A 14,456-nucleotide genomic window follows, 5' to 3' on the forward strand; every position below is an offset into this window, starting at 1 on the left:
AGGGTTGTGGGTAGCCACCTTGGACGTGTAGTTGTGGAAATGCGTGCATGTGTGCGTAATTGATTTTGTCTTCTTTCATGCGAGGAAGCCTCTTCAAGAACCGTGCGTGCGTGCGTGCGTGCATGCGTGTGACCGCAACAGCTCAGGAGGGTTGCTGTTGGGCGGGGTGAGTTGTGGCGAGGTGATGGGGGAGACAAGAGGAACTCTGATTATTTCAACCTTGAAAACTCATTTCAATTACAATTTACAACCTGCAGACAAAGGCTGCAGTCACCGTAGTAACCATAGCTGCGGGGTTTGGACGGAGAAAATCCTCTCCCGATGGTTTCTCCGGCTGGCTGTCACCCGTGTTAGAGCCAAACGCATCTCCGGCTCACGGTACCCCGGGACACAATTAGGACATCTTCAAACTATTGCTGCTGTCATTGCCACCATGTGTCTGGGATTTATCTCCTCTAGTAGCGCTCAGAAATGTGCGTCCTGCTTCCTCCCAGAACTGCTTGGGCCTGGAGCTCCTGCCCACCCAGGAGGGGATTTTCTGACCCCCCACCCCTTTCTCTCCACGACCACCGCCTGCTCTGGCCCTGCAGACAGGGATCTTGAACTCCTGATGGGCCTGGGCCCCAGAGAAGGGGGAGGAGGCAGTCCAGGGGCTGGATGGAGGAAGAAGAAGGGGAGGGACGACCAGGGATGGGATGGTGTGGGGTGGTAGAAATGGTTAAGGAGCCAGAGAGATCCAGGTTCAAATCCCAGCTTTGCCCTTCCCAGTCAGGCACTTCCCCAGTATGCACGAGCACATGTTGGGTGACAGGGTTCCTGTGGGATTCTGGGTACATCACTTGACCACTTGCAAACCTCAGTTACCTCCTCTGTGAGGGGGTCAGTTCCTCTGACCTCCCCGAGCCCCAGGGAAGAGAAATTCCAGGCTCGTGAAGGCTCTCGGTATGGGGTAATTTGCTGAGGAATCCAGAGTGTGTGGAGAGAGCCGTGTGGGTTATAGGCACAGCTTCGAACATTCGGGATGGAGCATCTCGTCTTTGTTTAACTTGATTTATGATTCCTGCTCTCCAAAGGGAAGGGCCCTTGGGGGTTGAGGGGTGTCTGTAGAGGGCATGCTCGAGGCCTGTGTCCCGTTGTTAAATACAGGTGCTTTGCAGGTCACCTCACGGTGCATTTTCTCATCCATAATTGGGGCTGGACTCAAGACAAAAGTCAAGGATGTGAAAGTGTGTTGAGAAGTCTCTAGAAGTCCATGGCTGGCACTGTGGCAGCTCTGGGGTAGGGATTCTGGAGGGGCAGCCCTGATGGGCTGACAGGACCCCAGAGCCCCTCTCGTGGGAATGTCCCCCTGCAGAGGTGGATTCTCCTGGGTGAGGCTCATCCTCACTCTGGCCTCAGGGCAGACGGCTTGTGAACCCCCTCCTAGGTCCTGGACCAGAGTGGTCCAGAATGGCTACTTCAGTAGGACCCACTGAGGGAGGACCCCTGAAGGAGGAGAGAGGAGAGGCTGAGGGCAGCTCAGGTGGGGAGGTGTAATCAGATCCCATCAGCCCACGGTGTCCTTGGCTTTGGGAGGGAGCTGTCTGCTTTCCGCAGTGGCCACAGCCTCCCCTCTGTCCTGGTTAATAATTCAGTCTCTGACCCATAGGAAATGAGGATGTGATGGGAGTGCGGGTTGTTGAGTAGCGTTTTGTTTTCCATTCTTCAGGCTGAGGGGAGTAGGACCTGGGAGCTGGGTGCGGTCCGGGGGGGGTGGTACAGCTTTCAACCTGTCCCAGCCCCCTCTGTTCCCCTCCCTCTGGGGCGAGGGTTGTCCCTGGGCTTCTCTCCTTCTTCCCAGAACCTTGTCATCAGTAGCTCAGATAAGAGGGCGGGCTAGTTAAGCTGGAGGATTTGCCTTTCATGTTTATTGCCGTCTGTGCCTTGTCCTAGAAATTGTGTTGCCTGATTAGCCGGGCTCTGCTGGCCCAGGAGCTCTGAGGCAGGGCCGGACTTACACCCGTCTGTGCCGGCAGGTGTCTGGCCAACCTCTGTAGCACTTGGCAAGCACCACACCTCTCTCTGGGTCTTGTGAATATTAACACACTAATCCTCCTTAGGGACCATATCCCGACCCTGTGAGGCAAGTACCATCATCATCCTCATTTTATAGTGGAGGGAGCAGGAGTCCAAGAGAGGAAGTGACAGTCCAAGGTCACACAGCCAAAGTGGTTGGTGGAGCTGGGGTTCCAGCTCCCAGGTTCGAGTCCAGGCCCCCGCAAATGTAGGGCAGGGACGATGGGTAGTGAGGGCCTTTGGTGACCAGGAGAGAGCCAGGGAGACAGATCCCTGAGGCCACACTGTAGGAGCTGTGGGTCATCTTGACTGAATGGTACCACCAGGACCAACAGGGTGTGTGTCCCCAACTGTCAGCATCTGAGTGCTGGTGAGTCTTGATCTCTGACCCCAAGGTTGGGGTAACTGGGGTCAGGTTCTGCCCTCGGTCCCAGGGGCTTGGTGGCCGAGGCAAGCAGGCATATGAAATGTGCTCCTGGCTCTGTGGGAGCCCCGGGCAGGTGTCTGCCTCTGAGTATCCAAGTGCAGGGATGGACGTAGTGACCTCTGGAGTTCCCAGGGCCTGGCGCTCACTCAGCCCAGCTCCCACACAGTAGACATGGGAGGCTCCGGCTGTGGGCCAGGGGACTAGTCTGGGGTGCAGCCCCTCATCCTGCAGCCCGCTGGGGAATCACTTCTGCAAGGTGTGGCACTGGCCCCCTAGCAGGGAGGCGGTGGGTGTACGCGGTTGAGGGGTGGGGTGGGGGGTGGGGTTAATGTCTTTGTCCTGGTCTCCAGGGAGGATGTTACAGGCTGTGATGGGGGCAGGGCCTGCAGCCTCAGAAGGGGAAGCCGGGCTTCCCTAACATTCTTCCCATCCTCTCCCTGCCTCCACTTTGCATCCTCCTGTTGCCTCCCCTCCCTGCATTCCTGTCCCCACCCCCAATCCCCCCCTTAGAATCCCTTGTGTGTATGTGTAGAGTGGCACATAGGCTGGGAGCCCGAGTACTGGGATTCAGGCTCAGCACTTCGTGGTTCTGGGACATCACTGGGCTTTTCTGTGTCTCAGTTGCATCTTTGATGTGTGGATAATTACTCACCTCATGGCACCCTGGTGAGAATTCAATGGGGTTATATGCATAAAGGGCTTAGAAAGATGCCTAGCGTAGAGCAGGTGCTCACTAGACATTAGCAGCCCTTATTCTTCATTATGATTGTTACCCTGGGCCCAGGCTCGGGTAGTGCCTCCTCCTGCAGAAAGCCTTCCTGGCCTGCTCTGGCCCAGGGACGTCTGTTGGCCGCCTCGGAAACCCCCCGTTCTGCACTTAGCACAATAATAATGTGGATCGGTCACCTACGCAGTGCCAAGTGTTCTCAGTTAAACTTCTGGGGGCAGGATTATGATCCCTTTCTATTGAGAGGACACTGAAGCCTTAGGCAGCTGTGAAGCTTGGGCCCAGGGCCTAGGGGGTGAGGATGGGAAGCCAGAGCCCCAAGGCCATGGCACCCAGGCAAGCCACCGCTGTTTGCAGTGAGGTGAGGGAGGGGGGTTCCCCACTTGGCAGAACTCACTCACCCTGGCTAATGGGGAAGGAGTGGGTGGGGACGATGGTAACTTCTGGTATTTGGGGCAATTGGAAGCCATTGAGGGCACCAGGTGGCTTGGGTCCTAAACTCTGAGGGATCTGTAGCCAGGCTCTCACCCTCCCAGGGCCTCAGTTTCCCCTTCCATACCCTGTGGCGGGGGCAGTGTGCCCTGGCTTGCGTGGATGCCCATCCGTGGGCTGCCAGAGTGTACCACTGAGCCACACAGCTCTTGTCCTGTAGATTTCCCAGTGGCTCCCGCGATCGGTCTAGGTCAGGCAGGGGGAAGGTGGGGAGGTTCCACAGCCATAGGGAGACCTCCTGACCCATTGCCTTCTGAGGGTGATCGTGACATGGGGGCCTGCCCTGGCTGTTCTGGGGCCTCAGGGCACAGAGATGGCTGCACAGTGGCGAGGGCAATGGATCCTCCCTGTCCCCTTGTGGGATTATTCCCCATAAGACCATCTCGGGGGAGATAGAGCTGGCACTGGGCCAGGAGCCAGAAGGCCTAGGTGTGCAGAGATGGGCCGTGTCACCTCTCTTGGCTCTGGCGCCCCACATGTGGTCAGTGAGGACGGTGGGCCTCACGTATGCCCCCCGTGCTCGTTGCAGACCGAGAACGCATTGGGCAGGACTCGGCGTATGAGCAGGAGGGGAAGGTACAGTTTGTGATTGACGCCGTGTACGCTATGGGCCACGCACTGCACGCCATGCACCGCGACCTGTGTCCCGGCCGTGTGGGGCTCTGCCCGCGCATGGACCCCGTGGACGGCACCCAGCTCCTCAAGTACATCCGCAACGTCAACTTCTCAGGTGGCTGTCCTGGGCTGTGCACCAGAGGGGGTCCCAGGGTGCTGTGGGGGGAGGGGCTGGGGGGCCTCTGGAGGGTGGGGGAACCTCCTAAAATGTTCCACGCAGGGGCCTCCCCAGAGCTGTCTCTGCTCTGGGCTCCTGATCCTCCCTGCTTCTTGGTGAGAGCTCAGCAAAGATACGGAGTGTGTAACAGTAACCGGCCCCTACAGGCATCGCAGGGAATCCTGTGACCTTCAATGAGAATGGAGATGCCCCTGGCCGCTATGACATCTACCAGTACCAGCTGCGCAATGGCTCAGCTGAGTACAAGGTCATTGGCTCCTGGACGGACCACCTGCACCTCAGAGTAAGTACGTGGTGGTAGGGCAGGGAGGGGCCCCAGGAGGGATGGACGGAGTCACGTGGCCACCCAACCCCTGGGAGGTAAGACCAAGGGGAGGCGGCCGCTGATGGCGTGAACCAGCCCTGACTCCCAGTTTGCTGCTACCAAGCCCAGCCTTCCTTCTAGGCCCTAGTCCAGGCCTCCAAGGGCCCTGAGTGCCACCCCTGCCAGAAATGGAGGGATAGGGCTATGGGCTTTCTGCTGTATGCCCTTTTCCTTGGCCTGGAGCCTTCCTGCCTGCTGCCTGCTGGCGGAGGAAAACTCTGGATAATCTGGACAATTTACCCTGGACTGAAGGGCTCAGCAGGTGCAGGGAAGCAGAGGGGTGTGGGGGGATGGGAGTTTGGGGGTGGCGGGGAAAGGGCTGCATTGGGACAAAGGAGGACAATGTCTTAAGGCAAAGGGCACCGTCAGGTGGGGTTTCTGGTTAGGGGTAGAGGGCTGTTTGAGAGCATTTCCTAAAGCTGTCAAACCGCATCTAGAAGGTCATCATTTTTCTGGGTATGATGGGCAGCCGGGGGGGGGGTGTCTTCTCTTGAATCCTCCTAGCTGCATTTTCCTGGCCCCTGATTGTCCCCGCGACATTGCAGCTCTTCCTCTCTGGCCTCAGTGTACCTAACTGTGACTAGAGCATGTGTTTGGAGAGAAAGGGCCTGTGGTTCATTCCCTAAGGAAATGCCAGTGCACTTGGCCCCGACCTTGCAAGGTGAAGGGGTGAGCCGTGCTTGGGGCAGGCACAATGTGACAGCTGGATGGATGGACCAGAGAGACCAGAAGACACAGACCCGTGTCTGGCCTCAGACTCCCTGTTTCCGATTCTGGGAGAGTTGCCTCACGTCCCTGCTGTCTCCTCTTATAGAAATCTCTTCCAGCGACGAGCCCCTCGAGCTCCTTGAAACGCTTTCTGCCTGTGATCCCATTTGGCTCTGACAGTCTTATGAGTTAGAGGCAGTATTTCTGCGAGCCCAGCCTGAGGGGATGTTCCAAAGGCCACACGGCTGGGCAGGAGTAGAGCCCATTCCCACCGTGATGTTCCTTGGGTTGCTGAAGAGAGACAGACAGACAGACAAAACAGGGCTGGTGGGAGCACTTGGCCAAGGGGATGATATCCCAAGTGGAGGTGTGTCTCTTTGGGGTACAGTGAGGGGAGCAGTGGGGGCCCATGATTCTGTTCACCACCAACATCGGCAGCTCAGCCTTACTGAGTGCCTGCTGTATACAGCAACTGTGGTAAGTGTGGGACCTTACTATGTGGACAGCAGCCCCGTGAGGCAGGCACTGTTCTTATCCCATTCTACAGCTGTGGTAAGTGAAGGCAGGGCCTCGGTGTGGGGAGGGCAACGGATACGTCCCTGATGATACAAGGCCCCTCAGTCAGTGTGGAGTCGGGGCGGGGGGAAGGTCAGGGGGACAGGAACTGCAACTGTCACACCCTCCCCATTTTCTCCTGAGGGCTCAGTTTGGGCTGTGCTGCGGAGGTCACAGAGCAGGCCGGGCTGGGGTGGGGGCCTGAGGAAGAGATTTCACCCTGTCCGCCCCGTCTTCCTCCGGGTCTGAAAGAGAGATGGCCTCTCATGGCTGGTGCGTGGACCTCACTTCCTCTATCATAGATTCCACAGAGAGTCCCAGGGTCCCCGGCATGCTAGCCCTGTGCTAGGGGCTAGACACGAGGCAGGGAACAGGCACAGAGACCTGCGCCTCGTGGGGCTGAGCTTCTGGGGAAATAGAATTTCTGTGATGACTTCCAAATGGAAGCCGCAATAAGTAGCAAAGGGCAGAGTGGCCTCTTTCTGGTGTCCTTGGATCAGGTGGGGAAACAAAGACTCAGAGAGGTTGGGGTGTTTGCTGCAGGGCTCACAGCCAGCTGGCAACACACCTATGATCCCAGGATTTACCTGCATTCATGGCTTTTTCTATGGGAGCCAGAGTTTTCTAGAACAGGCACGGTTTCCATTTGTTTCCCTACAGTCTCATAGCTCCAGTGGCCAGGGTTGTCCTGCCTCATTGTTCCTATAGGGATCGTGGCCCAGGTTGTTCCTGTGCTCTTTGGCTCTAGGGGACCACAAGGTCCTGTCATGCCCAGAGCCACAGGACAAGCTGCTTCCCTGAGCTTTTCCTTCCCCCTCCTGGGAGCCCATCTTTGGCTGCCCCTCCCCTTTTCCTCAGCTCTGAAACCATCCCCTTGCCCAAGCAGCTGCTTACTCCTTCTCTGGGAGCGAGGACCCAGCACAGAGGAGCACCTGTCTGGCCAGGCCTCCTGCTCGCCAAGTGTGAACTCCTAGCAGCCGCTCTATTTGGAACAGATACTTTGAACACGGTTCCCAAGTGTAGTCCAGCTCCCTTTGCTCAGGGCCTGGAGCTCTTCTGCACCTCTCGCTGACTTTGCAGACTTTTCTGTAACACTGAATTTGGTAGGGGTGCCAACACGCCCTGTGGCTCCTTTGCTCGCAGCGACTGTGTCTTCCGAGACATATAACGATGACTAGCACTAATTTAGAGCAAGACATAAAGAAATTCTAACCCCCGGGCACAGATTCTGTGTCCTCTGAGCAAATCTCTGTCATTGCTCTCTGCTGAGCACAGCTTCCTGTCCCACCCAGAGGAGACACTGTGGGCTGAGCCAGGGGGATGGCACATCTCCCAGCAAGCACACAAGTCACCTGCAGGGTCTGGTTAAGACTCAGATCCTGACACAGTAGGTTTGGGGCAGGCCCAAAGGTGGCACTTCCAGCAAGCTTCTGGGTGATGCTGGGGTGGGTCTGGAATCAGGGCTCCCGAGTTCCTTCTGCTTCCCTGTGGGATCCTGGTTCTCCCTGCTGCTCTCTGGGCTCAGTGTCTCTGTACGGTCCTGAAGGGTTTGGGATTTGCTCAGGATGTCTCCTAGGTCAGCCAGGCCTGCATCACGCACGTAGGCTTATTTAAGTCCAGCTGCTGGGTCCAGCGGGTCGTGGCTGGGATGCCAGCTGGTGGGGCGGCCCCGGGCAGCGGGTGGCATAGCCTGAGGCCGGCTCCCCTGCGATGTCGTTGCCAGATAGAGCGGATGCGCTGGCCGGGGAGCGGGCCACAGCCGCCCCGCTCCATCTGCAGCCTGCCGTGCCAGCCGGGTGAGCGGAAGAAGACCGTGAAGGGGATGCCGTGCTGTTGGCACTGTGAGCCGTGCACCGGGTACCAGTACCAGGTGGACCGCTATACCTGTAAGACCTGCCCATACGACATGCGGCCCACTGAGAACCGCACGGGCTGCCGGCCCATCCCCATCATCAAGCTGGAGTGGGACTCGCCCTGGGCCGTGCTGCCCCTCTTCCTGGCCGTGGTGGGCATCGCTGCCACGCTCTTTGTAGTGGTCACCTTCGTGCGCTACAACGACACGCCCATCGTCAAGGCCTCGGGCCGCGAGCTGAGCTACGTGCTGCTGGCCGGCATCTTCCTGTGCTACGCCACCACCTTCCTCATGATCGCTGAGCCCGACCTGGGGACCTGCTCTCTGCGCCGTATCTTCCTGGGGCTGGGCATGAGCATCAGCTACGCGGCCCTGCTCACCAAGACCAATCGCATCTACCGCATCTTTGAGCAGGGCAAGCGGTCGGTGAGTGCACCGCGCTTCATCAGCCCTGCCTCGCAGCTGGCCATCACCTTCAGCCTCATCTCCCTGCAGCTCCTCGGCATCTGCGTGTGGTTTGTGGTGGACCCGTCCCACTCGGTGGTGGACTTCCAAGACCAGCGGACGCTCGACCCCCGCTTTGCCAGGGGCGTGCTCAAGTGCGACATCTCGGACCTGTCGCTCATCTGCCTGCTGGGGTACAGCATGCTGCTCATGGTCACGTGCACCGTGTACGCCATCAAGACGCGCGGTGTGCCCGAGACCTTCAACGAGGCCAAGCCCATCGGTTTCACCATGTACACCACCTGTATCGTCTGGCTCGCTTTCATCCCCATCTTCTTTGGCACCTCACAGTCAGCAGACAAGGTGAGTGGTGGGGCTGGGGGTGGGGGTGAGTGAGGGCCCTGAGCTGCGGGCAGCCGTGGGGGCTCGCTGACCTTTCCTTCTGCTCTGGAGAGGACTTCTTCCATGCCTCACTGCTTCCTCTGCCTCCAGTCTGTTCTCTGGCTTCTGGGTTGTCCCTCTTCTCTCCCACCCTTTCTCTTTTCTGGCTTCCCCTTTCCACCCGTCTCAACTTTCTCCTTCTTCTTCCCTTCCCTCCCTGCCTCTACCTCCCATTGCCTCCCTCTCTCCTCTCTGTCAGCCTTCAGTCTCTTCTAGACTCTTTCCCACCTCTCGCCCTGCTCAGCCCCATCTTCCCTGCATCCACTCCTCTCTTCCTTGTCCTCTGCCTACCCTTCTTTCTGCCCTTGCAGGATCCCCCTGGGTCCCTGGGTGGGGGATGGATCATCTCTCCTGGTCACTAAGCCTCCAAAGCCCGGGAGCCTGGGGTGTCAGCTGAGGGTCCTTCCCTCCACCAGTCAGAGCTGCAGACGGCGTGCCTCCTGCTGGCTCTGTTAGGCCATCCTGTGGGCCTGGACAGACCCCAGGGCCCCATGCACTCTGACCACATCCCAGCCCCTGTGCTGCCTGGCTCCTGCAGGGTTTAATCTTGAAGGACTGAGGGTCACTGAAGCCAGAGGTTGGAGATGGGCCAGGGGTTATTGGGACCAAGGACACCAGCTCCTGGTCCGAGCTCTATGTTTGGGATCTTGGATATGGCAGCTGGCTTCGCCGCCTCAGTTTCTCCATCAGTATGTTGGGGCCATGATCCTTCTCTTGCAGTCATTAAGGTGTTGTCACAATCACATGGCATGATGGGTTTGAAAGCCGTTTACCCCTCTGTGGGGTGGCTGGTGCTGAGGAACCCAGGGGAGGGTGATGGGGACTAGGTCAGAGAGATGACAGGGCAGGTGGTGGAGGACTCAGAGGCTGTGGGAAGGATGTGGGCTTCTAGCATCAGTGAGAAGGGAGCCACGTCGGGGTTCTGAGCAGTGAGGGACATGACGTAGTGCGGGTTTAGAAGGATCCCTCTGGATGCTGGCTGGAGCTCTGAGGAAGGTGGGCCGGGACCTGGATGGCCAATGCAGAGGTGAATGTAGCGAGCCCAGCAGGGGGCTACTGGGGCCAGGGGTGATGGGAAGCAGGGGTTCTTGGATGTGTCTGCAGGTGAGGTGGCTGGATTTGGGAGGGATTGCATGTGGGGCAAGAAGTGCAGAGGAGAGTCAAGGATGACTCTGGGTTTTGGCGTGAGGATCGGGAGGAAGGAACGTCTGCACTCTCAGGTGGGGAAGAGCACAGAGGAGCCTGTTTGGGGGCCGAGATCTGGCGGTCCTCTGGATGTGCTAAGTTTGGGGTGCCTGTTAAGAGGTCCATGTACTGCTGCTGAATATACAGGGCCGGGGTTCAGGGCTGAGGGCTGGGCTGGAGCTGGAGCTGGGGGTGTCACCAGCCTATGGCTGGCATTTGAAGCTGGAGCTTGCCCAGGTGTGAGCTACTCAGGATCCTTGACTTTCAGTGAGGCTGCTGCCAAGGCCATGATAGATGGGGTGCTTGTCATGGACCTGACACTCTACCTGATGGCCCCCATCCACAGTAGCGGGGTAAGGTGGATAGCACTATCCCTGTCTACAGACGAGACACAGAGGCACAGAGAGGCCAAGTGACTCATTTGAGATCACACAGCCCATAGGTGGCATGGTTGAACTTGACCCTACTGTGCCTAACTCAGGAACCCCCCTCCCCAAACCCAGTCCACACTGCCCCCCTGCAGCCCTGGGACACCTTCCTGCCCTGCAGCTTCCTTGGTAAGGGTCACCTCTGCTCCAAGAGTTCCTCGAGAGCAAGACCTCTGCCCTCCATACTGAAACCCTTGGCCTAGCCCGGAGAGGCCTGTAGCCTGCCTTCTAAAGGTGGCCAGTGGGCTGAGGGGCTCTGAGAAGCAGACAGTGGGGTTGACAGTGAGGGCCCTGAGATCAGGGACCAGATTTGGCTCCAGGTCACCCCACAAACCTGAGCCAAAGCAGCCACCAGGCCTAGCTTGCCCTGTGAGCCAGGTCTCCTGCCCCCACAGGCCTGCGGGAAGCCCTCCCTGCTGAAGACAGGTGCAGGCAGAGCCCCATGGCCCGCAGTGCCCAGGGAGCCCACAGAGCCAGCAGGGGAAGCCACCCCACACTGTAGGAAGCTGACAGCTTGAGAAATTTTGGCAACACCAGGAGTCTCCTTCCCCTGCCTCCGCAGGGAGTAAAGGTGAATGGCTGGAAGACAGACAACATGCTGGCTGAGCCCCTGATTCTGCCTTCCCATAGTTTCCTCAGTGGGGGTCCTGCCCTCCCAGGGGGCCATCAGACCCTCCCTCCTCTGGCTGCTGAGTCCCCGCCTCCTGCTCAGCCCCCACATCTCTCCAGGCTACCCGGACTGCCTCTGATTTCTTCCTTTTTAGGAAGCTCCCCTGAGTATAGATGTTGAAAAGGAGCCACTGAAATGATCTTTCCTGAGGCCCAGAGAGGCACAGAGGCCCTTACTTGCCTGGGGTCACACAGCAGGCTAGCCTCTCAGCCACAGGTGACCCTGCTCTGGTCCTGATGGTGGGGGACATGGGACATGACTTTCCCCTCTGGGCTTCTGCACAAGGAGGGGGCAGGGAGAGGAGCTCTTCTCCCACCCCATGCTGGGACCCAACTTCCTAGAGGCACAGGCCACCAGGAGCTGAATCTCTGAATCTCTACTGGGCTCTGCCAGCCCTGCAAACAGGCACAGAGAGAGAGGGGTGGGGCCGCACCGGGGAGTTGTGTGGTTCAGAGGTGTATGTGCCTTCTTGTGCATGGTTGGTGGTGGCTGGGTGGTGTGTGTATCTGTGTGCAGGTGGCTGCGTTTGTGCACACTGGGTGGGGATGGGCAGGTGTGTACATTGAGAGCTTCACAGCTGGGATGCATGTGGGTGTGCAGACGAGTTGCATGTGCCTGGCCATGTACGTGCAGATGTGTGTGTGTGCACTTGTAGGTGTGTATTCAGGTGTGTGTGCAGATGTGGGTGAATGTATCTGGGTGCGTGCATGCGAGTGTCCCTAGGTGCAAAAAGGGAGTGCGTGTGTGTGCGTGCGTGCATGTGCCCCCCGGTGTGAGCCTGAGTCACGTGTGAGCGCACAGCTGTGAGTTCAGGTGTGTGTGTGTGTGAATGTAGAGATACATGTGTCTATGGGCGTGCGTGTCTGTGGGCATGTGGGCATGCCCAGGCTTGTGTGCACACGTGTGTGCAGGGGCTCGGTGGTGCCCATTTCCCCAGCGTGCTGGTGGTGGCGCGGAGCGAAGCAGTCTGTGCTGCTGGGCTGAGCAGGTGGATGGCTTTCCCCATGCTAGCCCTAGTCGCCAGGGGTTATTGTGGCCGCCGTGCAGCACTACCCAGAGCCGTGCACAGCATGCTTTCTCCACCGCGTGGGGTTCCCACTTAGTTGCCTTTGGGTGGGACCTAGCCACAGAGGCTGACCAGGTACTGGGGAGGTTCATTTCTCTGGTTTGTACAGATTCCGAGGATCTCTGTGGCCACTAGGATCAGCCTGGGCCAAATCGCGGAGGAGGTAGATCTCCTTGGCACCCCCAGTGGGGCCCCTTGGACCCTTTGCCCAGCAGGCATCACAGGGAAATGGGAGACTCGTCATCTCCCTCCACAGCAGTTCCTTTCTACGCCCTTTGCCCCACCTGTCCACGCCCATCAGACCTAGCTCTGACAACCTCTTCGCTCTGGGGAGCAGCCACTTGTGAGACAAAGGCAGGATTTCTTGCAGAGGACAGAGTGTAGCCAGGGCCTGACCAGAAAGGGGAGCAGAAATCCAGGCACCTCCATCTGGAAGACAGGTTGGCGGGGAAACAAGACAAAATCAGATCCTGGAAGTCACCTCTCAGCCCACTGGCCTTGGAGGGCTGCATCTGTACGTGGGCCTCATCCCTGGGGTTGGGGGGTGTCTGCTGGGTTCTAGAGGTTTTAGAGGGCCGCTTCTTCTTTGATAGAATCAGCATGCTACCATCTCTTGGTGACAACGTGCGCCTTCACACAGGGGGCTCTGGGACAACGTGTGAGCTGGTGGGAGGGTGGGAATTCCAGACCCTAGAGCATGGAGAGGGCCTGGGGTGTGCAGCCTTACTTGTGCTTGCACGGGGCCCGCTGCCCCTCAGCCTGGGACGGCTAGAAGAGCCCCCGGAGGCCCCTGCTGGAAGGGCAGGGCCCCAGCAGGTGGGGGCAGCTCGCTTAGGTTGGATTGGTTTATGCCCCATCTTGTATCTTTGCGAAAAGGCTCCTAGGCTGAAAAGCAAAAGAGAACACCGAGGATTGTACTGTTTTCCGTGTTCAGGGCTGGCTCTCTGGTTTTCAGGGCCTTATGCAGAAAGAAAGTGAAAACCCCTTCTCTTGTTCAAAAATGATTCAGGATTTAAGATGGTGACAGCAGGGCATGGAACCACATGTGAGTCCCCTGGGCTCTTCTTCTGCTTGTGTTAGTGGAGGGGTCTAGCATCCCACAGTGGCTCAGGGCAGAGTGGAATCTCGCCCCCAACACAGGGCTCACTCTGTCCAGAGAGGGGGCCTCTATCCCTGGTTCCACCAGCTCCGTATGGGCTCAAATGCACATCCCACCCCTCAATCAACAAGGTGTGGGCAGAGGGCCCAAGATGGATATCTGACTTGGAAACACGACCCTGACACCCAAGAACCTCCAGTGTGAGAGAGGAGACTGTCCTCAGGGAGGCCCCGGTCTAATGAGGGAGATGTACCCTCATCCAGGGAGCTCCCAGTCCAATGGTGAAGATCCAGAAAACAAGCGTCATCTTCATCTTGATTAGCCCAGACCTTCATCATTTTCCCCAGTGATGTGGAGCCTGTCCGTCCCCACCACCCCTGCCATCAGCCCCATCTCAGGGGGCAGGAGAGGTAGCCAACAGCCTCCCACTGGCCAGTCATGCTGGGAGGGAGCGCTGGTGCACAAGAGTGAGAATATGGCTGGCCTGGGAGGACAGGAGATGACTGTGTCCAGAGGGGTGTGTGCTGCCTGGCTCTCATTTCCCTGGGCTTGTGACAGTTTCTGAACAGTGACAAATAAAGCCACTTCTCCACACTCCCAGCCTCCTTCCCCACGGTGCTGTGCAAGTTCACAGAGCTTCACAGTCTGGGTTTGGCTCACCTTGTGGGTTGGGAGAGGTAGCAGCTCTCATCCCATTGCACTGATGAGTAAACTGAGGGCTAGAGAGGGCTTGAGACTCAGGGTCACATCCCTCTTTCCTTTCAGAACCCAGGGCTTCTCCAGCCTTTCTCTCAAAGGATAGCTGGAAAGACAGCCTTCAGATCCAGGTCATGAAGCATTTCTAGAGAAGGGCAGATGGGTCAGAGTGTGAGAATGGGTGTCATAGGGGGTCAGATAGAGCTGGGGGTCAGGGAGAGCTTCCTAGAGGAGATGGCGCATCAGCCAGGCCCCAAGGGAGGGGGCCCAGATCTAGAAATGGCAGATTTAGGGGGAAGAGCATTTCCTGCCTTCCCCATGCCCAGACCTAGGGGCTACAGCCTGGGTCTCCTCTGGCCCCACAGAGGTTGAGAGGGGCTGGCGGGAGATCAGAGGCCTGGAGGACTGGGAAGGATGATGGAGGAGGCAGGGAGGGGACCCCAGGGGGCAGTGG

At 58.2% G+C, this 14,456-nt stretch overlaps 1 protein-coding gene across 7 annotated transcripts in view; it reads left to right on the top strand.

Annotated features, from left to right (window-relative positions):
- GRM4 (glutamate metabotropic receptor 4) overlaps positions 1 to 14,456 on the top strand; it is a 117,641-nt gene that overhangs the window by 95,514 nt on the left and 7,671 nt on the right. For 6 of the 7 annotated variants that reach the window (XM_046006405.1, XM_046006403.1, XM_046006404.1 and 3 more), the window contains 3 exons: positions 4,231 to 4,431; positions 4,641 to 4,777; positions 7,845 to 8,780. In XM_046006405.1, the coding sequence (XP_045862361.1) occupies positions 4,231 to 4,431; positions 4,641 to 4,777; positions 7,845 to 8,780 (1,274 nt within the window). The remainder of the gene's footprint in view (positions 1 to 4,230; positions 4,432 to 4,640; positions 4,778 to 7,844; positions 8,781 to 14,456) is intronic. The other variant, XM_046006407.1, reaches the window with a different exon arrangement.

Source organism: Meles meles, chromosome 5 (assembly GCF_922984935.1).
Source record: "Meles meles chromosome 5, mMelMel3.1 paternal haplotype, whole genome shotgun sequence".
Lineage (NCBI taxonomy): Eukaryota > Metazoa > Chordata > Mammalia > Carnivora > Mustelidae > Meles > Meles meles.